Raw genomic sequence first — 26,639 nt, 5'->3', positions numbered from 1 at the left:
TTCACTACTATTCTACAATGTAGAAAATAGTAAAAAATAAATAAAAACCCTGGAATTAGTAGGTGTGTCCAAACTTTGGACTGGTACTGTATGTCTTTCTATCCTGTAGGACCTATATGGTTGACTGAGATATCAAGAAAGAAAGCAAGGATCATGGACAGACCTCTTCCCATTTTAGTAAACATTGAGTCTATAAGTTTTGACTATGATAGCTTCCTATCTATGGTGACACCCAGCAGTTTAGTCTCTTCAACTTGCTCAATAGCCACATTATTTAATAATAGATCCAGATGAGGTTTACGGTTGAGCAAGTTATTTGTCCCAAAAATTATGCTTTTAGTTTGCGATATTTAGCACCAGCCTATTGCTAGTTACTCATTCTAAAACTACCTAGAGCTCTATATTAATGATGTCAGTTATTTATTTTACTGTTTCAGCCAATGTGTATACTGTTGAGTCGTCAGAGAACATGCACACACAGGCTTTAGTCAAGGTCATTGGACAGTCAATAGTAAACACAGAAAACAAAAATGGTCCAACTACACTCAACTGAATTTGCATTAGAGAGGCTTCCATTAAGGAAACCCCTCTGTGTTCTATTGGATAGGAACAGTGCCTTGTAAAAGTATTCATCCCGCTTGGAGTTTTTCCTATTTTGTTGCATTACAACCTATAATTGAAATGGATTTTTATTTGGACTTCATGTAATGGACATACATAAAATAGTCAAAAGTGGATGAAGTGAAATGAAAAAAATAATTGGTTTCAAAAAAATAAAAAAAAATAAAAAAATTTAAAACGGAAAAGTGGTGTGTGCATATGTATTCACACCCGTTGCTATGAAGCTCCTAAATAAGATCTGGTGCAACCAATTACCCTCAGAAGTCACATAATTAGTTAAATAAAGTCTACCTGTGTGCAATCTAAGTGTCACATGATCTCAGTATATATACACACACCTGTTCTGCAAGGCTCCAGAGTCTGCAACACCACTAAGCAAGGGGCACCACCAAACAAGCGGCACCATGAAGACCAAGGAGCTCTCCAAACATGTGAGGGACAAAGTTGTGGAGAAATACAGATCAGGGTTGGGTTATAAAAAAATATCAGAAGCTTTGAGCACCATTAAATCCATAATTACAAAATGGAAAGAATATGGCACCACAACAAACCTGCCAAGAGAGGGCCGCCCACCAAAACTCACGGACAAGGAAAGGAGGGCATAAATCAGACAACTCTACAGCGGAGATTGGAGAATCTGTCCATAGGAACCCTTTAAGCCGTACACTCCACAGAGCTGGGCTTTATGGAAGAGTGGCCAGATAAAAGCCATTGTGTCACGCCTTGGTCTTAGTATTTTGTGTTTTCTTTAATTATTTGGTCAGGCCAGGGTGTGACATGGGTTATTGTGGTGTGTTTTTGTCTTAGGGGTTTTGTGGGGTGTCTTTATTTTATTTTTATTTTTATTTTATTTTACCTTTATTTAACCAGGTAGGCAAGTTGAGAACAAGTTCTCATTTACAATTGCGACCTGGCCAAGATAAAGCAAAGCAGTTCGACAGATAAAACGACACAGAGTTACACATGGAGTAAAAACAAACATACAGTCAATAATGCAGTATAAACAAGTCTATATACAATGTGAGCAAATGAGGTGAGAAGGGAGGTAAAGGCAAAAAAGGCCATGATGGCAAAGTAAATACAATATAGCAAGTAAAATACTGGAATGGTAGTTTTGCAATGGAAGAATGTGCAAAGTAGAAATAAAAAAATAATGGGGTGCAAAGGAGCAAAATAAATAAATAAATTAAAATTAAATACAGTTGGGAAAGAGGTAGTTGTTTGGGCTAAATTATAGGTGGGCTATGTACAGGTGCAGTAATCTGTGAGCTGCTCTGACAGTTGGTGCTTAAAGCTAGTGAGGGAGATAAGTGTTTCCAGTTTCAGAGATTTTTGTAGTTCGTTCCAGTCATTGGCAGCAGAGAACTGGAAGGAGAGGCGGCCAAAGAAAGAATTGGTTTTGGGGGTGACTAGAGAGATATACCTGCTGGAGCGTGTGCTACAGGTGGGAGATGCTATGGTGACCAGCGAGCTGAGATAAGGGGGGACTTTACCTAGCAGGGTCTTGTAGATGACATGGAGCCAGTGGGTTTGGCGACGAGTATGAAGCGAGGGCCAGCCAACGAGAGCGTACAGGTCGCAATGGTGGGTAGTATATGGGGCTTTGGTGATAAAACGGATTGCACTGTGATAGACTGCATCCAATTTGTTGAGTAGGGTATTGGAGGCTATTTTGTAAATGACATCGCCAAAGTCGAGGATTGGTAGGATGGTCAGTTTTACAAGGGTATGTTTGGCAGCATGAGTGAAGGATGCTTTGTTGCGAAATAGGAAGCCAATTCTAGATTTAACTTTGGATTGGAGATGTTTGATATGGGTCTGGAAGGAGAGTTTACAGTCTAACCAGACACCTAAGTATTTGTAGTTGTCCACGTATTCTAAGTCAGAGCCGTCCAGAGTAGTGATGTTGGACAGGCGGGTAGGTGCAGGTAGCGATCGGTTGAAGAGCATGCATTTCGTTTTACTTGTATTTAAGAGCAATTGGAGGCCACGGAAGGAGAGTTGTATGGCATTGAAGCTTGCCTGGAGGGTTGTTAACACAGTGTCCAAAGAAGGGCCGGAAGTATACAGAATGGTGTCGTCTGCGTAGAGGTGGATCAGGGACTCACCAGCAGCAAGAGCGACCTCATTGATGTATACAGAGAAGAGAGTCGGTCCAAGAATTGAACCCTGTGGCACCCCCATAGAGACTGCCAGAGGTCCGGACAGCAGACCCTCCGATTTGACACACTGAACTCTATCAGAGAAGTAGTTGGTGAACCAGGCGAGGCAATCATTTGAGAAACCAAGGCTGTCGAGTCTGCCGATGAGGACATGGTCATTGACAGAGTCGAAAGCCTTGGCCAGATCAATGAATACGGCTGCACAGTAATTTTTCTACGTCTACGTAGTCTATGGCTGCCTGAGGCGGTTCTCAATCAGAGTCAGGTGATTATTGTTGTCTCTGATTGGGAACCATATTTAGGCAGCCATATTCTGTTAGTGTTTTCGTGGGTGATTGTTCCTGTCTTTGTGTTTGCACCAGATAGGGCTGTTTCGGTTTTCATTATTTCATTTTCGTTAGTTTTGTAGTTTCTGTATGTATAGGTTTTCCTTCATTAAAATATATCATGAATCATCATCACGCTGCATTTTGGTCCGATCCTTGTTCTACATCTTCGTCAGAGGAGGAGATAGAAGAGAGCCGTTACAGAATCACCCACCACACCCGGACCAAGTGGCGTGGTAACAGGCAACAGCGGCAGCAGGAGCAGTGCAAAGCAGGCTATAGGAGAATGGAGTTGGCAAAGCAGGCATGGCGGCTCGGACAGGAGACCGAGAGTCAGCCCCAAAAATGTATTGGGGGGGGGGCTCAGGGAGAGTGTGGCAGAGTCAGGGTTCAGACCTGAGCCAACTCCCCCTGTCTACCGTAAAGAGCCATGGATGTTATCGGAGCTATCGGCGAAGCTGAGTGCTGAGTCTGAGAGGGTCGAGGAATTAGTGGACAGAATGGAGGAGAGTGAACAGATGGGAGATGAGGAGACACTCGAGGAGTTGTTAATAGAATTGCAGGAGAGTGAAGAGAGAGAGCAGTTGATTTGGCGTAGTATGCAAGATAGTCGCCCGACGGAGCGTGTCGGGGATTTGATGGCACCTGGGTCAGCGCTCCATACTCGTCCTGAGGTGCGTGTTAGTCGGCTGGTGAAGATGGTGCCAGTCTCACGCATCAGGCCTCCTGTGCACCTCCCTAGCCTTGCACGTCCTGTGCCAGTCCTGCTCTCAGGTTCTCCAGTACGCCTTCATGGTCCGGTCCATCCTGTGCGACCTTCACACACCAGTCCTCCGATGGCAGCTCCCCACACCAGACTTCCTGTACGTGTTCTCTATCCAGTTCCACCAGTGCCAGCAGCACGCATCAGGCCTACAGTGCGCCTCGCCTCTCCAGCGCTGCCGGAATCTCCCGCCTGTTCAGTGCTGTCCGAGCCTTTCTCCTATCCTGCGCTGCCAGAGTCTCCCGCCTGTTTAGCGCAGCCAGAGCCTTCCTTCTCTCCAGCGCTGTCGGAGTCTCCTGCCTGTTCAGCGCAGCCTGAGCTACCAGTCTGCATGGAGCAGCCTGAGCTGCCAGTCTGCATGGAGCAGCCAGAGCTGCCAGTCTGCATGGAGCAGCCAGAGCTGTCAGTCTGCATGGAGCAGCCAGAGATGTCAGTCTGCATGGAGCAGCCAGAGCTGCCAGGTTGCATGGAGCAGCCAGAGCTTCCAGTCTGCATAGAGCTGCCAGTCTGCATAGAGCAGCCAGAGCTGCCAGTCTGCATGGAGCAGCCAGAGATGCCAGTCTGCATGGAGCAGCCAGAGCTGCCAGTCTGCATGGAGCAGCCAGAGCTGCCAGTCTGCATGGAGCAGCCAGAGCTGCCAGTCTGCATGGAGCAGCCAGAGCAGCTAGATCCGCCAGTCAGCCAGACTCTTCCAGATCTGCCAGTCAGCCAGACTCTTCCAGATCTGCCAGTCAACCAGACTCTTCCAGATCTGCCAGTCAACCAGACTCTTCCAGATCTGCCAGTCAACCAGACTCTTCCAGATCTGCCAGTCAACCAGACTCTTCCAGATCTGCCAGTCAACCAGACTCTTCCAGATCCGCCAGTCAACCAGACTCTTCCAGATCCGCCAGCCAGCCAAGATCTGCCAGAGCCAACTACCTGCCTGAGCTTCCTCTCAGTGCTGAGCTTCCTCTCAGTGCTGAGCTTCCTCTCAGTGCTGAGCTTCCTCTCGGTGCTGAGCTTTCCCTCGGTGCTGGGCTTCCCCTCAGTGCTGAGCTGCCCCTCAGTGCTGAGCTGCCCCTCAGTCCCGAGCTGCCCCTCAGTCCCGAGCTGCCCCTCAGTCCCGAGCTGCCCCTCAGTCCCGAGCTGCCCCTCAGTCACGAGCTGCCCCTCAGTCCAGTGGGGTTCTGGGTGAGGACTATTAGGCCATGGTCGGCGGCGAGGGTGGATTATCTCAGGACGCGAGGGGGAGGAACTATTGAGTGGGGTCCACGTCCCGAGCCGGAGCCGCCACCATGGACAGACGCCCACCCGGACCCTCCCTATGGTTTTGAGGACCCTCCCTATGGTTTTGAGAGTCCGGGAGTCCGCACCTTAGGGGGGGGGGGGTTCTGTCACGCCTTGGTCTTAGTATTTTGTGTTTTCTTTAATTATTTGGTCAGGCCAGGGTGTGACATGGGTTATTGTGGTGTGTTTTTGTCTTAGGGGTTTTGTGGAGTGTCTACGTAGTCTATGGCTGCCTGAGGCGGTTCTCAATCAGAGTCAGGTGATTATCGTTGTCTCTGATTGGGAACCATATTTAGGCAGCCATATTCTGTATGGTATGTATGGTGCTTAATGCAGGGAAATTCTTGAGGGAAACCTGTTTCAGTCCCCCAGAGATTTGAGACTAGGACGGAGGTTCACCTTCCAGCAGGACAATGACCCTAAGCATACTGCTAAAGCAACACTCAAGTGGTTTAAGGGGAAACATTTAAATGTTTTGGAATGGCCTAGTCAAAGCCCAGACCTCAATCCAATTGAGAATCTGTGGTATGACTTAAAGATTGCTGTAGACCAGCCGGACCAATCCAACTTGAAGGAGCTGGAGCTGGATCCCAGTGGCTTGATGTGCCAAGCTTAGAGAGACATACCCCAAGAGACTTGCAGCTGTAATTGCTACAAAATAATGCTCTACAAAGTATTGACTTTGGGGGGGTGAATAGTTATGCCCTCTCAAGTTCTGTTTTTTTTTGGTCTTATTTCTTGTTTGTTTCACAGTAAAAAAATATGTTGCACCTTCAGAGTGGTAGGCATATTGTGGAAATCAAATGATACAATCTATTTTAATTCCAGGTTGTAAGGCAACAAAATAGGAAAAATGCCAAGGGGGTGAATACTTTCACAAGCCACTGTATATCACGTTTCAGGTAAGACCCAAATGCAGACTGTGTTGAAGTAACAACAGGGGCAGGCAAATGACAGGTCAAGGCAGGCAGGGGTTGATAATCCAGAGTAGTGGGGCAAAGGTACAGGATGTCAGGCAGGCTCAGGGTGGGCAGAAAGGGTCAAAACAGTAAGAATCAATAGACACGCTGGTAAGGCTTGACGAAACAAAACCAACTGGCAACAGACAAACACAAGTATAAATCCACAGGGGATCATGTGGAAAATGTGCGACACCTGGAGGGAGGCGGAGACAATCACAAAGACAGGTGAAACAGATCAGGACGTGACAAGGTAACTGTCCATTCTTTTGTATTTGTAATTATTAAGGATCCCCAATTTCAGCAATATGTTATGATCAATGATATCAAAGGCTGCTCTGAAGTCTAACAAAACAGCTTGTAACTTCTTATTATCAATTTCTTTCAGTCATTTGTGTCAGTGCTGAGCATGTTGCATGCCCTTCCCTATAAGCATGCTCATGTTAATTTGTTTTCTTTAAAATAACATTGTATTTGGTCTAATGTGATAATTTCCAAAAGATTGCTAACAGGCTGATTGGTCTGCTGTTTGAACTATTAAATGGTGCTTTGCTATTTTTGAGCAGCAGAATGACCTTTGCCTCCCTCCAGGCCTGAGGGCACACTCCGTCTTCTAGGCTTAGCTTGAAGATGTGGCAAATAGGAGTCGCAATGTATTCCACTACCAACCTCAGTAATTTACCATCCAGGTTGTCGGTTCCGGGTGATTTGTTCTCATTCATAGATCAATCATTTTACACCTCTCCACACTAACTTTGCAGAATTCAAATCTAATGTGCTTGTCTTTCATTATTTGGTCCATTATGCATGAATACGAAGGCTCAGCATTTGTTGTTTGCATGTCATGCATAAATTTGCTAATCTTGTCAACAATTTTTTTTAAGTGGTTGGCAATATCAAAGGGTTCTGTTTTGAATGAGCCATCAGCCTCAATGAAGGATGGAGAGGAATTAGCTAATTTAAGGTACTCCAGAGCTTTTTACCATCCTTCTTTATATAATTTATCTTTGTTCCATAGTATAGTTTCTTCTTTTTGTTTAGTTACGTGATTTTGTTTGCCAATCTGCTGTGTTGCCAGACTTATTGTCTGTTGCAAAGAAAAAGCCAGATGGGCAAAAGAACACTGCCACTGGACAGAGGAACTCTGCCTTGAAGGCCAGCATCCCGGAGTCGCCTCTTCACTGTTGACGCTGAGACTGGTGTTTTGCGGGTACCATTTAATGAAGCTGCCAGTTGAGGACTTGTGAGGCGTCTGTTTCTCAAACTAGACACTCTAATGTACTTGCCCTCTTGCTCAGTTGTTGTCGTTCTATTCTGGTTAGAGCCAGTTTGCGCTGTTCTGTGAAGGGAGTAGTTCACAGTGTTGTACCAGATCTTCAGTTTCTTGGCAATTTCTCACATGGAATAGCCTTCATTTCTCAGAACAAGAATAGACTGATGAGATTCAGAAGAAACTTCTTTGTTTCTGGCCATTTTGAGCCTGTAATTGAGCCCACAAATGCTGAAGCCCCAGATACCTCAACTAATCTAAAGAAGCCCAGTTTAATTGATGCTTTAATCAATACAAAAAACAGTTTTCAGCTGTGCTAACATAATTCTAAAAGGGTTTTCTAATGATCAATTAGCCTTTTAAAATGATAAACTTTGATTAGCTAACACAACGTGCCATTGGAACACAGGAGTGATGGTTGCTGATAATGGGCTGTATGCCTATGTAGATATTCCATAATAAATTGTCCGTTTCCAGCCACAATAGTCATTTACAACATTAACAATGTCTACACTGTATTTCTGATCAATTTGATGTTTTTTTAATGGACAAAAAATGTGCTTTTCTTTCAAAAACAAGGACATTTCTAAGTGACCCCAAACTTTTGGATGTCATGTCCAAGGCCTGGTGATTGGATATTAGTCCTCTGATCAGATTATCTGACAGTAAACTCCATGTTACAGTGATATCACACGATGGATGCCAGGAATCTAATACAGAGAAAACTGTTAGTAACAACTAACCAGCTCAGAGAGACAAAAATGAGTAAAAGTACAGAAAACCTCAATCTCCAAGTTTCTCCTCCTGTTCCTCTAGCGAATTGTGAGACTGGCTTTAGAATACTTCATTGTCAATTTTGTGAGAAAAACAAAGTGCCCAGTTTGCTGCCTAATGAACATGACCCATGTGGCATTTTTCCTAGCATGAGTCCTTTAAGTGTATCACTGTAACTCAAACACCAGTAACAAAGACCTGTTGTAAAAATTAACATCAGGTGTCAGTGTTGTAGTACTTGTTGTAGACTGAGACCGTCTCGACACCACATATTGAGTGTCTTTGTCTTGTTTCAAATACATTTTACTCGTTCTTGACTCGGTCTCGGACAATGAGGACTTGTAATTTATTCCCGAGACCAGCCAAGACCAGATAAGGGAGTCACCATTGAGACCAGTGTCTCGACCTCCATATTCAAATTGATAAAAACATACAAAATAAAATACAATATTAAACAAATAAAATACAGCACAACACATATTGCACAGACAAACATAAATATATACAAAACACAGTCAACTAAAACAAACATATTCTTCATTACAAAAATCATCTTTCCCCTGCCTGAACTGCCTTAGATACACTAACGCATCTATTTTGGAGATTATTCCAAACAACAAAACTGAATGCTAACGTACCTAACTCTGTAGACACCAAAGCAGTCTCCAGAGTTAACCAACCCTGTGAACGGGTTTAATGACTTGTCATTTTAAATCTTAACAGTGAAGGTAGGTTTGTGGAAGCTTGTGGTGCAGGGCTTTGTAAACAAAAATGATGTGGTTTAATGATTTTTATTTATTTATTTATTTTTATTTGATTTCACCTTTATTTAACCAGGTAGGCTAGTTGAGAACAAGTTCTCATTTGCAACTGCGACCTGGCCAAGATAAAGCATAGCAGTGTGAGCAGACAACAAAGAGTTACACATGGAGTAAACAATTAACAAGTCAATAACACAGTAGAAACCAAAGGGGGAGTCTATATACAATGTGTGCAAAAGGCATGAGGAGGTAGGCAAATAATTACAATTTTGCAGATTAACACTGGAGTGATGAATGATCAGATGGTCATGTACAGGTAGAGATATTGGTGTGCAAAAGAGCAGAAAAGTAAATAAATAAAAACAGTATGGGGATGAGGTAGGTGAGAAAGGGTGGGCTATTTACCAATAGACTATGTACAGCTGCAGCGATCGGTTAGCCGCTCAGATAGCTGATGTTTGAAGTTGGTGAGGGAGATAAAAGTCTCCAACTTCAGCGATTTTTGCAATTCGTTCCAGTCACAGGCAGCAGAGTACTGGAACGAAAGGCGGCCAAATGAGGTGTTGGCTTTAGGGATGATCAGTGAGATACACCTGCTGGAGCGCGTGCTACGGATGGGTGTTGCCATCGTGACCAGTGAGCTGAGATAAGGCGGAGCTTTACCTAGCATGGACTTGTAGATGACCTGGAGCCAGGGGGTCTGGCGACGAATATGTAGCGAGGGCCAGCCGACTAGAGCATACAAGTCGCAGTGGTGGGTGGTATAAGGTGCTTTAGTGACGAAACGGATGGCACTGTGATAGACTGCATCCAGTTTGCTGAGTAGAGTGTTGGAAGCCATTTTGTAGATGACATCGCCGAAGTCGAGGATCGGTAGGATAGTCAGTTTTACTAGGGTAAGCTTGGCGGCGTGAGTGAAGGAGGCTTTGTTGCGGAATAGAAAGCCGACTCTTGATTTGATTTTCGATTGGAGATGTTTGATATGAGTCTGGAAGGAGAGTTTGCAGTCTAGCCAGACACCTAGGTACTTATAGACATCCACATATTCTAGGTCGGAACCATCCAGGGTGGTGATGCTAGTCGGGCATGCGGGTGCAGGCAGCGACCGGTTGAAAAGCATGCATTTGGTTTTACTAGCGTTTAAGAGCAGTTGGAGGCCACGGAAGGAGTGTTGTATGGCATTGAAGAAAAAATTATGTGGTTTACGTGACCTCAAAGAGGTTCAGCCAACCTTTTGGTAAAGAATACAGTGATGAGTAATAAAACTAAGGGAGGTATGAAAAACGGCATCCAAGGGTTTAAGAGTAGAGACAGCTGCTAGTGTCACCATAATCAAGAACAGACTAGAGCGAGACAAGCTCATTTGTATGTTTTTTAAACAATATATCATTGACACTCCAAATACCAAGGTATTTGTATGCAGGGACACGTTTGATTATAGAACCATCCGATGAGTGAATATGTAATCAATCTGAGACAATCTTACGAGAACTTGAAAACAATATGTCTTTTAGTTTTGCCAGTATTAAGCACACACAAAATCGGACTGTAGCCTTGTCACAGCCAGGTCCTAATAGCAACATACGCATATATACTTAACAAAAATATAAACGCAACATGCAACAATTTCAAAGATTTGACTGAGTTACAGTTCATATAGGAAAATCAGTCATTTGAAATAAATAAATTAGGCCCTTATCTATGGATTTCACATGACTGGGCAGGGGAGCAGCCATAGGTTGACCTGGGAGTGCATAGGCCCACCCACTCGGGAGCCAGTCCCAGCCAATCAGAATTAGTTTTCCCCCACAAAAGGACTTTATTACAGACAGAAATAACCCTCCGTTTCATCAGCTGTCTGGTTGGCTGGTCTGACTATCCCGTAGGTGAAAAAGGCGGTCCTGGGCTAGCGTGGTTACCACATGGTCGGTCTGCAGCTGTGAGGCTGGTTGGACGTAATGCCAAATTCTCTAAAGCAACGGAGGTGGCTTATGGTAGAGAAATTAACATTTAATTCTCTGGCAAGAACTCTGGTGGACATTCCTGCAGTCAACATGCCAATCGCACGATCCCACGAAAATTGAGACCTCTGTAGCATTGTGTTGGGTGACAAAACGGCACATTTTAGAGTGGCCTGCTATTGTCCTCAGCACAAAGTGCACCTGTGTAATGATCATGCTGTTTAATCAGCTTCTTGATATGCCACACCTGTCAGGTGGATGGATTATCTTGGCAAAGGAGAAATGCTCACTAACAGGGATGTAAACAAACGTGTGCACAAAATTTGAGAGAAATAAGCTTTTGTGCATATGGAAAATTTCTGGGATCTTTTATTTCAGCTCATGAAACATGGGACCAACACTTTACATGTTGCGTTTCTATGTTTGTTCAGGATAGATTACAATTGTGACTCACCACCTGGATTCGGTCTTATGTATAGCAAAATTTGAAATGGTGTTTTATAACATTGGATAAAAGTAGAGACTCAGAGCAAATGGTAAATCATACACTGCATTTTGAAGGACAATGGGAAAGTAATTCTGCTTTGAAAGATGATAAACTTGTGAACTCACTTTTTAGAAAATGGCCATTGAATGTTTTGGTATCTAGTGAATAATAATAATAATAATAATAAAACAATAAAAAAGTAAATAAAAACAGAATGTGAGGGTATCTCGTTTCGCTCTGGAAGCGTTCAGAGCGCACACTTGACCAATGATTTGTTTACCTCTGGATAACATGAAAACAGCCTAACCAGCTCTGCTTTTTTGCCAACGTTTAGTGACAGTACACTTTAGAGTAAGACATGTAGCTAGCTAACTAGGTAAACAATGAACCTAGCTAGGCAAACAATGTGTAATATCACACACATCACGTAACATTAGCTAACAAGCCAGCCAGCTAACGTTACCTAGTTAAACAACAATGAACATAGTGCCAAATCATGTCATTACTACCCTGCATGAATCTGCTGGAAGCCTACCAACCAGGTTCAGCGTTAGCTAGCTAACATTAGGCTGTAACTAGCAAAGCAAAGGGTTCAGGGATATGAATAATAATGTCATGCACTTAACATTAGCTAGGGAGCCAGCCAGCTAACATTAGGCTGTAACTAGCAAAGTAAACGATTCTGGGATATGAAAAATAACATCATACACATAACGTTTGCTAGGGAGCCAGCCAGCTAACATTTGATAGCTAGCTAGCTAACAGTACACTTTAGCTTGAAATTAAACAATTTTGTCGAAATAATAAACATTTAATATTTGAAAATTTAGCTAGCTAACGCTAGACTATCTTACCTGTATACATCATCATGCATGGTGGACACTTCTCCCTGTCACGGATGCCATGCCACAGTTTCACTTAGTTTGAAGATGTAATCCGGAGACAGGTTTTTTCTCCATGCCTTTAGCTATCATACTCTAATTCCACTGATTTCATAACTCAATCCTCCAGAAAGCAGAGAGCAACACTTATGCAGCTCCACTACAATTTTTTTTTAAAGCTGCGTTTGACAGTATTACCAACACAGACTGACCAGCTCAAATAGACAGAAGCCGGCTATATGGCAGACCAATCCGAACTCCTCTCTCGGCATGTCCAGCCCACTCATTATCTCAGCCAATCATGGCTAGTGGAAGGTTGCTGCCTTTTTCTGTGGCTTAACCAACAAAGCTCGTAATTCAACAATTTTAATAATATTTAAAGATGGCATACAAGTTTGCCCCAAAAAAAACACATTTTGATCAAAATTACAAATACAAGTTCAAATGGCTCTCCTGTGAAGTAGTGATTTGTGACATACGCGCCTAGTTTTCTGAAACGGGTCACATTTAAAATGTTTAACAGATTGACCAATAGCATTTATATAAATAGTGAAAAGAGGTCCTAACTATCGACCCCTGCAGAACACCTTTATGTACTTCAAGAAATTCATCCCATCCATCACGATTGCTTAAGTTCTGTCACTAATGTAACCGATGTGAAATGGCTAGCTAGTTAGCGGGGTGCGCGCTAATAACGTTTTAATCGGTGACGTCACTCACTCTGAGACTTTGAAGTAGTTGTTCCCCTTGCTCTGCAAGGGCTGTGGCTTTTGTGGAGCGATGGGTAACAATGCTTCGTGGGAGGCAGTTGACGATGTGTGCAGAGGGTCTCTGGTTCGAGCCCAGGTAGGGGCGAAGAGAGGGACGGAAGCTAAGCTGTTAACAGTCTTCCGTCCCTCTCCTCACCCATTCCTTGTCCGTCCTTCTCCTCACCCCTACCTGGCCCTCGAACCAGGGACCCTCTGCACATAAACAACTGCCTCCCACAAAGCATTAACAGTTTAGCTTCTGTCCCTCTCCTCGCCCCTACCTGGGCTCAAACCAGGGACCCTCTGCACACATCAACAACTGCCAAATAGCATGATCAGCAGTATCGAACGCTGTGGACAGGTCCACAAACAAGGCAGCACAATTATGCTAAAGCATTGACAATATCATTAACAACTAATGTGGTTGCTGTAATAGTATTGTGCCCTGGCCAGATTGATTTATATTCAAAATACCATGCTCAGATAAAAAAGAGCAAAGTTGCTTATTTACCAAAGATTCGAGAATCTTGGCTAGACATGGAAGCCTCATAATTTTGACTTTGCCGCTGGCCCATCTAGTGGAAATCGCTCAGCTCTGCCTCCAGGACAAGCTTCATCCCAATAAACATCAACCTGCTCCATGCAGCTAGTAGGAAAGAGTGGGGAAAGTTGTGTGCTCACTATTAGTAAGGACAGACCGAGGAAGTTGTTACATATTTTGTATTTGTATCTATTATTTAGAGACCAGTTTGGGTTAGTAATAATGTTTTTCAGCATTCTGAACGTCTAAAGAATCTATATGTTCTTCTGAAATATGAACACAGAAATACTGGACATTTTGATCTCTTATTATGGTGGTGATATGAAACAATTACAATCATGGTCTTGAACTGGACTAGCTTTAGATGGTCTCGAACACAACACTGTCAGGTGCCTTGTCTCACAGTTGAGCAAATATAACGGGATGCGGACACACACAGGGAACATTAAAAGCAATACTTCAGGATTTTGGCAATGAGGCCCTTCATCTACTTCCCCAGAGTCAGATGAACTTGTGGATACCATGTTTATGTCTCTGTGTCCAGTATGAAGGAAGTAGTTTTGTGAGCCAATGCTAACTAGTGTCAGCTCATTTAATGGAAGCCCATAGACTTCCAGCCATTGCACTAACGCTAGTTAGCAATTGCGCTAGCGCTGGTTAGCAATTTCCTTCAAACCGCAGACATAAAAATGGTATCCATGAGTTCATCTGACTCTGTAGAAGTAGATCAAGTGTCCCTTTACGGGGAGTATTCAATACAAGCCATATTGTGAGCTCTCTCTCTCTCTCACACACACACACACACACACACACACACACACACACACACAATGTGTTGATAATGCAACAGAGCTCCTACCTTACAGTCATACTGCTCCATAAGTGGGCCCCTATAAGTGAGAGAACAGACATTTTATTGGTCAACATGTTCTGTCCAATAGGCTGTTTATCAGCTACCTGTTCGAGCCGTCTACAGTAGAACGCTCAGCTGTGAAAAAGGTTTAATACCCATATTGCTTCTATCTTTTCTGACCTTTTCAGAACTACAGGATTGGCTAGGGAGTATGGTTAAGGGGTCCATTTGGGATTAAGATTGCAAAGCAGCCCAGAGTGAGACAGTCACTTCCATTTCTTGGTGGCAGTATTTCTATTTATGAAGGATTCCCATCACTCTTCCTGGGGTCCAGCAACATTAAGGCAGTTATATACAATTTAAAATATTACATGACATTATATTTCATAACACTTTTCACAACACATTAAGTGTTTTCCCTCTACTCCCACATATCTACAATACAGAATCCATGTGTACGTGTGTGTAGAGTGTGTGTCTGTGCCTGTGTGTGTCTCATCATAGTCCCGCTTTTCCATAAGGAAAAATCTGATTTTACTGCTTGCATCAGTTACCTGATGTGGAATAGAGCTCCATGTAGCACTGTGCGCCTCCCATACCCTGCTCTGGACTTGGGGATTGTGAAGAGACCTCTGGTGACATGTCTTGTGGGGTATGTCTGAGCTGTGTGCAAGTAGTTTAAAAACAGACAGCTCGGTGCATTCAGCATGTCAAGACTTCTTACAAAAACAAGTAGTGATGAATTTAATCTTTCCTCCACTTTGAGCCATGAGAGATTGCCATGCATATTATTAATGTTAGCTCTCGAGTGTACATTTAATGGCCACCCGTATTGCCCTGTTCTGAGACAAATGTAATTTTCCTAAGTCCCTCTTTGTGGCACCTGACCACATGACTGGACAGTAGTGTGACAAGTAGTGTGACACTAGGGCCTGTAGGACCTACCTGGTTGATAATGTTGTTAAGGCAGAGTAGCGCTTTATAATGGACAGACTTTCCACATCTTAGCTAATAGTTGCATCAACATGTTTTGACCATGACAGTTTACAATCTAGGGTTACTCCAAGCAGTTTAGTCACCTTAACTTGCTCAATTTCTACATTATTCATTACAATATTTAGTTGAGGTTTGGGGATTAGTGAATGATTTGTCGCAAATACAAGGCATTTAGTTTTATAAATATTTGGGACTAACTTATTCCTTAACACCCATTCTGAACCTGACTGCTGCTCATGTTAAGTGTTGCAGTAATTTCACTCACTTTAGAAGCTGACATGTATAGTGTTGAGTCACCCGCATACATAGACACTTTATTCAAAGCCAGTGGCATGACATTAGTAAAAATGGAACAAAGTAAGGGGCCTAGACAGCTGCCCTGGGGATTTCCTGATTCTACCTGGATTATGTTGGAGAGGATTCCATTAAAGAACATCCTCTGTGTTCTGTTAAACAGGTAACTCTTTATCCACAATATAGCAGGGGTATAAATCTATAACAAACGTTTTTCCAGCAGCAGACTATGATCGATAATGTCAAAAGCCACAATGAAGTCCAATAAAACAGCTCCCACAATATTTTTTATCATGCATCGCTCTCAGCCAATCATCAGTCATTTGTGTCGTGCATGTTGAATGTCCTTCCTATAAGCGTGCTGAAAGTCTGTTGTCAATTTGTTTACTGTAAAATAGCATTGTATCTGGTCAAAAACAATTTCTTTTTTTTTTACTAAGGGTTGGTAACAGGCTGATTGGTTAGCTATTTGAGCCAGTAAAGGAATTCCAGGAATTCAGGATTACAGCCAGGAATTCAAAATGATAATGCTTGTCTTTCATAATTTGGTCAGTTATACTTGGATGTGTAGTGTCGGCATTTGTTGACGACATATCACGCCTAAATTTGCTAATATTGCAGATTTAAAAAATGATTAAAGTAGTTGGCAATATCAGTGGGGTTTGTGATAAATGAGCCATCTGATTCAATGAATTATGGAGCGGAGTTTGCCTTTTTACCCAAAATGTCATTTAAGGTGCTCCAAAGCTTTTCATATGTTTCATAGTATAGTTTCTTCTTTTTATTCAGTTCAGTCACATGATTTCTCAATTTGCAATTTTTGCCAATTGGTTGTGCAGCCAGACTTATTTGCCATTCCTTTTGCCTCATCCCTCTCAACCATACAGTGTTTTAGTACCTCATCAATCCACAGGAATTGAACAGTTTTTACAGTAATTTCCTTAATTGGTGCATGCTTATTAGTAACTGGAATAAGTGTGTCAAGTGCAGCATCTGGTTGCTCCTCATTACACACCACAGACAAGCAAATATTCTTTACATTATCAACATTTGAATCACTACACAACATATTGTATGACCTCTTATACACTAAGAGGTCATACAATACGTTGTGTAGGCCCAGCTTTTGGAACTCTGGTTTTCCTAGATATGGTTACTATATTGTGATCACTACAGCCAATGGATTGAGACACTGCATTAAAGCAGATTTGTGCAGCATTAGTAAAGATGTTATCAATACATGAGTGGTGCTATAGATGAGGCAGGTGAACCTGCAGCCATATTTCTTCAACAGTTTTTAAAATTAGATCCGCTCTAAGCTTTACAGGAATGTGGCTCTGAATATAGACCGCTACACCGCCCCCATGGGCATTTCTGTCATTTCTGTAGATGTTATAACCATGTATTGTACTGGGCTTATAGGTAGTCAATAGGGAAATATAATTCAAGAACGTGGTGTAACAAGGGGCTTGTTTTGGACAAGGGGCTTACAGTGTAGGGTGAAGTTGTCCCTAGATGCTGATCTTCTGCCAGTTTAGCATTTTTCCAACTAATGATTAAGGTTAGGATTGGGGCAGAGGAAACTAATCCAAGATCTGTACCTAGGGGAAACTTCACCCTGGAGCAGGGGCTTATTGCTTTTGTTATTATTCCCAGCTGAACTGGGCTTTTGAAACTTAAAACAACAGGCAGCTTGAAACAAAGCACGGTGATGTTCATTATGCACCCAAACAGCAAAAACTGACAAACAGAGACGACATGGGCAAAAAACAAAAAACAAACATTTTGGTTTCCATTGCCTTTTTAAAACGTTTCAATTGTGTGCCCCAATGAACACAGCCCAGAACTACCATTTCATTACTTGGATTTGGATTGATATACATACAGTAACAGTCAAAAGTTGACACACCTACTCATTCAAGGGTTTTTCTTTATTTTTACTATTTTCTACATTGTAGAATAATAGTGAAGACATAAACACTATGAAATAACATATGGAATGATGTAGTGACAAAATAAGGGTTAAAATACAGTTGAAGTCGGAAGTTTACATACACTTAGGTTGGAGTCATTAAAACTCAATTTTCAACGACTCCACACATTTCTTGTTAACAAACTATAGTTTTGGCAAGTCGGTTAGGACATCTACTTTGTGCATGACATAAGTAATTTTTCCAACAATTGTTTACAGACAGATTACTTGATTATTTGACAGGTTATTTGATACTCACTGTATCACAATTCCAGTGGGTCAGAAGATACACTAAGTACATACACTAAATTGACTGTGCCTTTAAACAACTTGGAAAATTTCAGAAAATGATGTCATGGCTTTAGAAGCTTCTGATAGGCTAATTGACATAATTTGAGTCAATTGTAGGTGTACCTGTGGATGTATTTCAAGGCCTACCTTCAAACTCAGTACCTCTTTGCTTGACATCATGGGAAAATCAAAAGAAATCAGCCAAGACCTTATCCTTGGGAGCAATTTCCAAACGCCTGAAGGTACCACATTCATCTGTACAAACAATAGTACGCAAGTATAAACACCATGGGACCACGCAGCCGTCCTACCGCTCAGGAAGGAGACGTGTTCTGTCTCCTAGAGATGAACGTACTTTGGTGCGAAAAGTGCAAATCAATCCCAGAACAGCAAAGGATCTTGTGAAGATGCTGGAGGAAACAGGTACAAAAGTATCTACAGCCACAGTAAAACGAGTCCTATATCGACCTAACCTGAAATCCCGCTCAGCAAGGAAGAAGCCACTGCTACAAAACCGCCATAAAAAAATACAGACAAAGATCATACTTTTTGGAGAAATGTCCTCTGGTCTGATGAAACAAAAATAGAACTGTTTAGCCATAATGACCATCGCTAAGTTTGGAGGAAAAAGGGTTAGGCTTGCAAGCCGAAGAACATCATCCCAACCGTGAAGCACGGGGGTGCAGGAGAGACTGGTGCACTTCACAAAATAGATGGCATCATGAGGTTGGAAAATTATGTGGATATATTGAAGCACCATCTCAAGACATCAGTAAGGAAGTTAAAGCTTGGTCGCAAATGGGTCTTCCAAATGAACAATGACCTCAAGCATACTTCCAAAGTGGTGGTAAAATGGCTTAAGGACAAGAAAGTCAAGGTATTGGAGTGGCCATCACAAAGCCCTGACCTCAGTCCTATAGAAAATGTGTGGGCAGAATTGAAAAAGTGTGTGCAAACAAGGAGGCCTACAAACCTGGCTCGCTTACACCAGCTCTGTCAGGAGGAATGGGCCACAATTAACCCAACTTATTGTGGGAAGGTTGTGGAAGGCTACCCGAAACATTTGACCCAAGGCTACCAAATACTAATTGAGTGTATATGTAAACTTCTGCCAAACTGGGAATGTGATGAAAAAAATAAAAGCTCAAATAAATCATTCTCTCTACTATTATTCTGACATTTCATTCTTAAAATAAAGTGTTGATCCTAATCCTAACTGACCTAAGACAGGGACTTGTTACTAGGTTTAAATGTCAGGAATTGTGAAAATTGAGTTTAAATGTAGTTGGCTAAGGTGTATGTACATTTCCGACTTCAACTGTATATTGTATATTTGAGATTCTTCAAAGTAGCCACCCTTTGCCTTGATGACAGCTTTGCATACCCTTGGCATTCTCTCAATCAGCTTCATAACATCGTCACTTGGAATCCATTTAAATTAACATGTGTGCTTTGTTAAGTGATTATTTTTTTTATTCTTTCCTCCTTAATGCTTTTGAGCCAATCAGTTGGGTTGTGACAAGGTAGGTGTGGTATACAGAAGATAGCCCTATTTGGTAAAATACCAAGTCCATATTATGGCAAGAACAGCTCAAATAAGCAAAGAGAAACGACAGTCCGTCATTACATAAAGACATGAAGGTCAGTCAATCCGGAACATTTCAAGAACTTGATGAAAATGCCTCTCATGAAAAGGAAGACCCAGAGTTACCTCTGCTGCAGAGGATAAGTTCATTAGAGTTAACTGTACCTCAGATTGCAGCCCAAATAAACGCTACCGAGTTCAAGTAACAGACACATCTCAACATCAACTGTTCAGAGGAGACTGCGTGAATCAGGCCTTCATGTCTTCATGTGGCTACCACAGCATTCTGCAGGGATACGCCATCCTATCTGGTTTGCACTTAGTGGGACTATCATTTGTTTTTTAACAGGACATTGACCCAAAACACACCTCCAGGCTGTGTAAGGGTTATTTGACCAAGAAGGAGAGTGATGGAGCTGCATCAAATAACCTGGCCTCCACAATCACCCGACCCAATTGTGATGGTTTGGGATGAGTTGGACCGCAGAGTGAAGGAAAAGCAGCCAACAAGTGCTCAGCATGTGTGGGAACTCCTTCCAGACGGTTGAAAAGCATTCCAGGTGAAGCTGGTTGAGAGAATGCCAAGAGTGTGCAAAGCTGTCATCAAGGCAAAGGATGGCTACTTTGAATAATATAAAGTACTTTTTGGTTATTACATGATTCCATGTGTGATATTTCATAGGGTTGATGTCTTCACTATTATTCTACAATGTAGAAAATAGTTTTAAAAAATGTTTTTACTTGAATGTGTAATGAACACGAGAGGAGACAGAGCACTGGTTTCAAGTGCAGGGTGTTTATTGAAAAGGACCACAGGAGGAGGCAGGTAGCTGGGTCAAGGGGCAGACAGGTCATACACAGGGGGTCCAAAAGGGAAACAGTACAGGCAGGGGAAAGGCTAGTATCGTAGTCCGGGAGATCAGGCAACAGATAGGTAACAGGAAATCCGATAAAAATCCGGCTAAAGTAGAGGCAGGGAATAGGCTAAAGGTGTCGTTAGTGAGGCAGGCAAAAGCTATCATACACGGGAGAAGAAAATCACGGGAAAACAGAGTTCCGAAAGCTGTGTGTCACAAAACAAACAATACCTCACAGTGATGGGGTGCAACAAACTGAACTAAATAGTGTGTGATAATGACATACATGTGTGTGAACAGGTGATTAGAATTCAGGTGATTGGGATCTGGAGAGTGAACTGCGTTCAGGGGATCTACGTGTTCTAGAGTGTGAGCTGAAAAGTGGGCTGGAAAGTGAGCTGCGTTCAGGGGATCTACGTGTTTGAGGGTGTGAGTTAGAAGCAGACGTTACAGAATGAGTAGCTGTGTCCAAATTTTTGACTGGTACTGTATATACAATGCCTTAGGAAAGTATTTGGACCCATTGACATTTTCCATTTTCCATTTTCCACAACCTTAATCTAAAACAGATTACATTTTTTTTTTAAGTATTCAAACCCTTTGCTATGAGACTCGAAATTGAGCTCAGGTGAACCCTGTTTCCATTGATCTTCCTTGAGATGTTTTTACAACTTGATTGGAGTCCACCTGTGGTAAATTCCAGTGATTGGACATGATTTGGAAAGGCACACACCTTTCTATATAAGGTCCCACAGTTGACCGTGCATGTCAGAGCAAAAACCAAGCCATGAGGTCGAAGGAATTGTAAAATGGATTCTTAAATGGAACAAGTTTGTAACCACCAAGACTCTTCCTAGAGCTGGCCGCCTGGCCAAACTGAGCAATTGGGGGAGAAGGGCCTTGGTCAGGGAGGTGACCAAGAACCAGATGGTCACCCTGACAGAGCTCTGGAGTTCCTCTGTGGAGATGGGAGAACCAACCACCAAGGACAACCATCTCTGCAGCACTCCACCAATCAGGCCTTTATGGGAGAGTGACACTCCTCAGTGATCTTTTTGGCCTTCCTGTGACATCGGGTACTGTAGGTGTCCTGGAGGGCAGGTAGTTTGCCTCCAGTGATGCGTTAGGCAGACCACACCAACCTTTGGAGAGCCCTGCGGTTGCGGGCGGCGCAGTTGCCGTACCAGGTAGTGATACAGCCCTACAGGATGCTCTCAATTGTGCATCTGTAAAAGTTTCTGAGGGTTTTAGGTGCCAAGTCAAATTTCTTTAGCCTCTTGAGGCTGAAGAGGCGCTGTTACGCCTTCTTCATCACACTGTTTGTGTGGGTGGACCATTTCAGTTTGTCAGTGATGTGTACGCCGAGGAACATGAAGCTTTCCACCTTCTCCACTGTGGTCCCGTCGATGTGGATAGGGGGGTGCTCCCTCTGCTGTTTCCTGAAGTCCACGATCAGCTCCTTTGTGTTGTTGACGTTGAGTGAGAGATTGTTTTCCTGGCACCACACTCACAGAGCCCTCACCTCCTCCCTGTAGGCTGTCTCATCATTGTTGGTAATCAAACCTACTACTGGTGTGTCGTCTGTACAGGAGGGGGCTGTGTTCACACCAATGTGGGGCTCCAGTGTTGAGGATCAGTGAAATGGAGGTGTTGTTTCCTACCTGGCTGGTTTTCCCTTTGTAGTCTGTGATTGTCTGTAGACCCGTGTCTGAGACGTAGAATTGCGACTCCACTTTGCCTCTGTACTGACGTTTTGCCTGTTTGATTGCCTTACGGAAGGAATAACTACACTGTTTGTATTCGGCCATATTCCCAGTCACCTTACCGTGATTAAATGCGGTGGTTCGCGCTTTCAGTTTGCGCGAATGCTGCCATCTATCCACGGTTTCTGGTTAGGGTAGGTTTTAATAGTCACAGTGGGTACATCCTGATAAACTCAGTCACCGTATCAGTGAATTCGTCAATGTTAATTCGTCAACGCTACCCGGAATATATCTCAGTCTGCGTGATCAAAACAATCTTGAAGCGTGCATCTGTTGCAGTCATGACGCAAGTTTCGCTATGCTGTCAAATCCTCCCACGTTTGTAGTTTGACCAGCTGTTCTCAGCAACTGATATTTTTTAATTAGCTTGTTTGGTAGCTAAAAAATATTTACCTAGCTTCTAGTCTAGTGTTTGATATTCACCGCGATTTCCTCGTAATGAACAGTGTCGAGTGTCCTGACGAAAAGGCAAACTTTTCTAGCTATGCCAGGCAAAATCGGGAAATATTAGCTCATTTTAATGGATGTATCCAAGTAAATGTAAATAGACTACAGCTACTTTGCTTTTATTTTGGCTGCAGAGGTCGTGACTGTGTTAGCCGTAGCTAAGCAAGGGATGAACGACTGGGTCGCATCCATAAATATCGAACTAATCGAATGAACGACTGGGTCGTGTCTCTAGCGACCAAAAGATGAGAAAGCATGAATTTGCTTCTAAAAAATAAAATATAAATGGAAAAAAAGTATTTATATCACTAAATGTGTGCTTTCATATATTTTTGGGGGCAGCTGTGGTATAAGAGGGATAAACGCCTCAGTTCTGTATAATACCAGCAGGCAACCTAGCAGTTAATAGCATTGGGCCAGTAACTGAAAGGTTGCTGGTTTGAATCCGAGCCGACAAGGTGAAAAATCTATCAATATGCCTGTGAACAAGGCACTTAACTCTAATTGCTCCTGTAAGTCGCTCTGGATAAATGACTAAACATTTAAACAAACAAACGCCGGTGTTCTATACATTACCTTGGAAAAATGAACTCTGCAAAGGGATTCTGCGCTGTCCATTATTTCCAAGGTAATGTACAGAACATCGGTGTTTATCCCTTAAATATTGAGTGATGCACTACATACCTTTAGAGAAAGAGACACATCTGGAGAGAGCCACATCTTTAACAAGCAGCACTGTCCCCATCAGAGCCAAGGAAAGGGCAAGAAGACAGTACGCTCTATAGGAACTGAGGGCCACAAACCTAGAGGATCAGAAATAAACAATGTCATCATGGGTCATTATCTGTCTTTTATCTCTCATCCTGATGCCATGTTGTGAGCTTGCACTGTACATGGAGAAGAATTAAACAAATCATTAAGGATTGCAGCTAACTAACCAAATAACCAAGTCACAAAATGAAACAGACAAACATATTTTACAAGGTTTTACTGCTAACCTACAAAGCATTACATGGGCTTGCTCCTACCTATCTCTCTGATTTGGTCCTGTCGTACATACCTACACGTACGCTACGGTCACAAGACTCGGGCCTCCAAATTGTCCCTAGAATTTCTAAGCAAACAGCTGGAGGCAGGGCTTTCTCCTATTGAGCTCAATTTTTATGGAATGGTCTGCCTACCCTCGGTCTCAACCTTTAAGTCTTTACTGAAGACTCATCTCTTCAGTAGGTCCTATGATTAAGTGTAGCCTGGCCCAGGGGTGTGAAGGTGAATGGAGAGGCTCTGGAGCAACGAACCGCCCTTGCTGTCTCTGCCTGGCCGGTTCCCCTCTCTCCACTGGAATTCTCTGCCTTGAACCTTTTTACAGGGGCTGAGTCACTGGCTTACTGGTGCTCTTTCATGCCGTCCCTAGGAGGGGTGCGTCACTTGAGTGGGTTGAGTCACTGACGTGATCTTCCTGTCTGGGTTGGCGCCCCCCCTTGGGTTATGCCGTGGCGGAGATCTTTGTGGGCTATACTCGGCCTTGTCTCAGGATGGTAAGTTGATGGTTGAAGATACCCCTCTAGTGGTGTTGGGGCTATGCTTTGGCAAAGTGTGTGGGGTTATATCCTTCCTGTTTGGCCCTGTCTGGGGGTATCATCGGATGGGGCCACAGTGTCTCCTGACCCCTCCTGTCTCAGCCTCCAGTATTTATGCTGCAGTAGTTTGTGTCGGGGGGCTAGGGTCAGTTTGTTATATCTGGAGTACTTCTGTCTTATCCGGTGTCCTGTGTGAATTTAAGTATGCTCTCTCTAATTCTCTCTTTCTCTCTTTCTTTCTCTCTCTCTGAGAACCTGAGCCCTAGGACCATGCCTCAGGACTACCTGGTATGATGACTCCTTGCTGTCCCCAGTCCACCTGGCCGTGCTGCTGCTCCAGTTTCAACTGTTCTGCCTGCGACTATGGAACCCTGACCTGGTCACCGGACATGCTACCTGTCCCAGACCTGCTATTTTCAACTCTCTTGAGACAGCAGGAGCGGTGGAGATACTCTTAATGATCGGCTATGAAAAGCCAACTGAGATTTACTCCTGAGGTGCTGACTTGCTGCACCCTCGACAACTACTGTGATTATTATTATTTGACCATGCTGGTCATTTATGAACATTTGAACATCTTGGCCATGTTCTGTTATAATCTCCACCCGGCACAGCCAGAAGAGGACTGGCCACCCCTCATAGCCTGGTTCCTCTCTAGGTTTCTTCCTAGGTTTTGGCCTTTCTAGGGAGTTTTTCCTAGCCGCCATGCTTCTACACCTGCATTGCTTGCTGTTTGGGGTTTTAGGATGGGTTTCTGTACAGCACTTTGAGATATCAGCTGATGTAAGAAGGGCTTGATAAATACATTTCATTTGATGATTAGATATTGAGAAGTGAATAATTGTCGAAACCTGATGTTGGGCTGAGCGAGAGAAATGCATTACACATGATCATCACCCTTCTGAAAAAAGATTGCAGTATAACTGCAGTACATTGCAGTTATTCTGCAATTACTGCATCCAAAATACCACAGTCGACTGCAGTTATTGCACTTTTGCAGTATAACTGCAGTACATTGCAGTTATTCTGCAATTACTGCATCCAAAATACCACAGTCGACTGCAGTTATTGCACTTTTACTGCAGTTTCAAAACTGCAATCTTTTTTTGTAAGGGCAATATGCATTCAATACCACTCAATGCCCTTCACTGTAAAACCGTGACTATGGAAACCTCTCTTTAACTTTCTCTCTTCTGTTCCCATTTTCTAGTCAAAACATGCCTTGTTTTTGTGTTGTTGAAGTTGAGTTAAACTTGCTTGGCCAAGGTAATAGCACAGCTATAATCTTTACACGTTCATAATCCAGGCAACAGCCTACTGTGAGGAACAAAACAGGACTTGAGCATTTGCATTATTGCATAAAATGTCCTGCAGACATAATTAATTTCAGAATAATTTATAAGTGGGAAAGGACAGTTGCTTATTCAATGCATAACACTATAGGCACACACACACACACACACACAGTCGATCTTGTTGTTGTTCCCACTCCCTATCCAACACAGATGATGAATTTGTCATACACAGCCAGGTCATTTTTTATTTAACCTTTATTTAACTACTCAAGTCAGTTTACACTGACGGGCTACCGATGGCCAAACCCTAACGACGCTGGGCCAATTGTGCGCCGCCCAATGGGACTCCCAATCACGGCCGGTTGTGATACAGCCTGGAATTGAACCAGGGTCTATAGTGACGCATCTAGCACTGATATGCAGTGCGTTAGACCGCTGCGCCACTCGGGAGTCATGATATTGCATCATATTGCAATTGCATTCAATATGCACTCATTCCAAATCAAATATCTTATTTGTTAATCATGATACCGTAGGCTATAATATACACTACATTTCACCACAATTCGAATTTTGTAGATATGCTATAATAATAGAGGAGAACAATTTGTAAAAGCACTCAATGGTTTCAATAGGTCGTTTTCAACGACGGACACATCATTTCCACTACGTCATGCTTACCAGTACACAGCAGTGGTGGCAGCAAAGAGTGTCGTGGTCCTAAAAGGTTTATTCCAGTTGATCACGTTTGAAATGCGACAGTCCGCTATAACAGCCTGCTCTTCCTCGTGCCTAGCCGCCGCCATCGCCCCACCTGAGTGTCTAGCCCTGGCCAGACTCACAGCTGCAGCCTCCGGCCCCGCCACTACGGCAGCATCCTCGTGTCGATTCTGACGTGGGAGAGGCTATATGGACTCGCCTGGTGCCCAAATGGATGACGTATGTCGCGCATCTGAGTCAAGTGTGGAGACTAATGTATTCGGTTCAGTCAAGTCGTTCTGATAAACCCTTCCCATATAGTTTATGCTGGTTAGCTGACAACAACAACAGCATAGTGCTACCAAAAATAAAGTGATGTTCATTTCGATGGAAGTAACTGTATTAGTCACCATCTGGGTTTGGACACCATCTCTAGTTTGTACCATCTGACGTTGTTTTTTATTTCCAGTAGGAGAGTAGCCT

General features: G+C 43.1%; 1 protein-coding gene across 1 annotated transcript in view; it reads right to left on the bottom strand.

The window, feature by feature from the left end:
- Positions 1-26,348, bottom strand: part of retreg1 (reticulophagy regulator 1) — a 74,945-nt gene extending 48,597 nt beyond the window's left edge. The window contains exons 1-3 of the mRNA XM_031809880.1: positions 26,139-26,348; positions 23,267-23,385; positions 14,384-14,414 (exon numbers count right to left, since the gene is read on the bottom strand). Coding sequence (XP_031665740.1) covers positions 14,384-14,414; positions 23,267-23,385; positions 26,139-26,263 — 275 coding nt within the window. The 5' untranslated portion in view covers positions 26,264-26,348. The remainder of the gene's footprint in view (positions 1-14,383; positions 14,415-23,266; positions 23,386-26,138) is intronic.
- Between the last annotated feature and the right edge of the window lie 291 nt (positions 26,349-26,639).

The sequence above is a fragment of the Oncorhynchus kisutch genome, linkage group LG30 (genome assembly GCF_002021735.2).
Source record: "Oncorhynchus kisutch isolate 150728-3 linkage group LG30, Okis_V2, whole genome shotgun sequence".
NCBI classification, from domain to species: Eukaryota; Metazoa; Chordata; class Actinopteri; order Salmoniformes; family Salmonidae; genus Oncorhynchus; species Oncorhynchus kisutch.
Note: the sequence above shows the minus strand (reverse complement) of the source record. Positions and strands in the feature narration are given on the sequence as shown.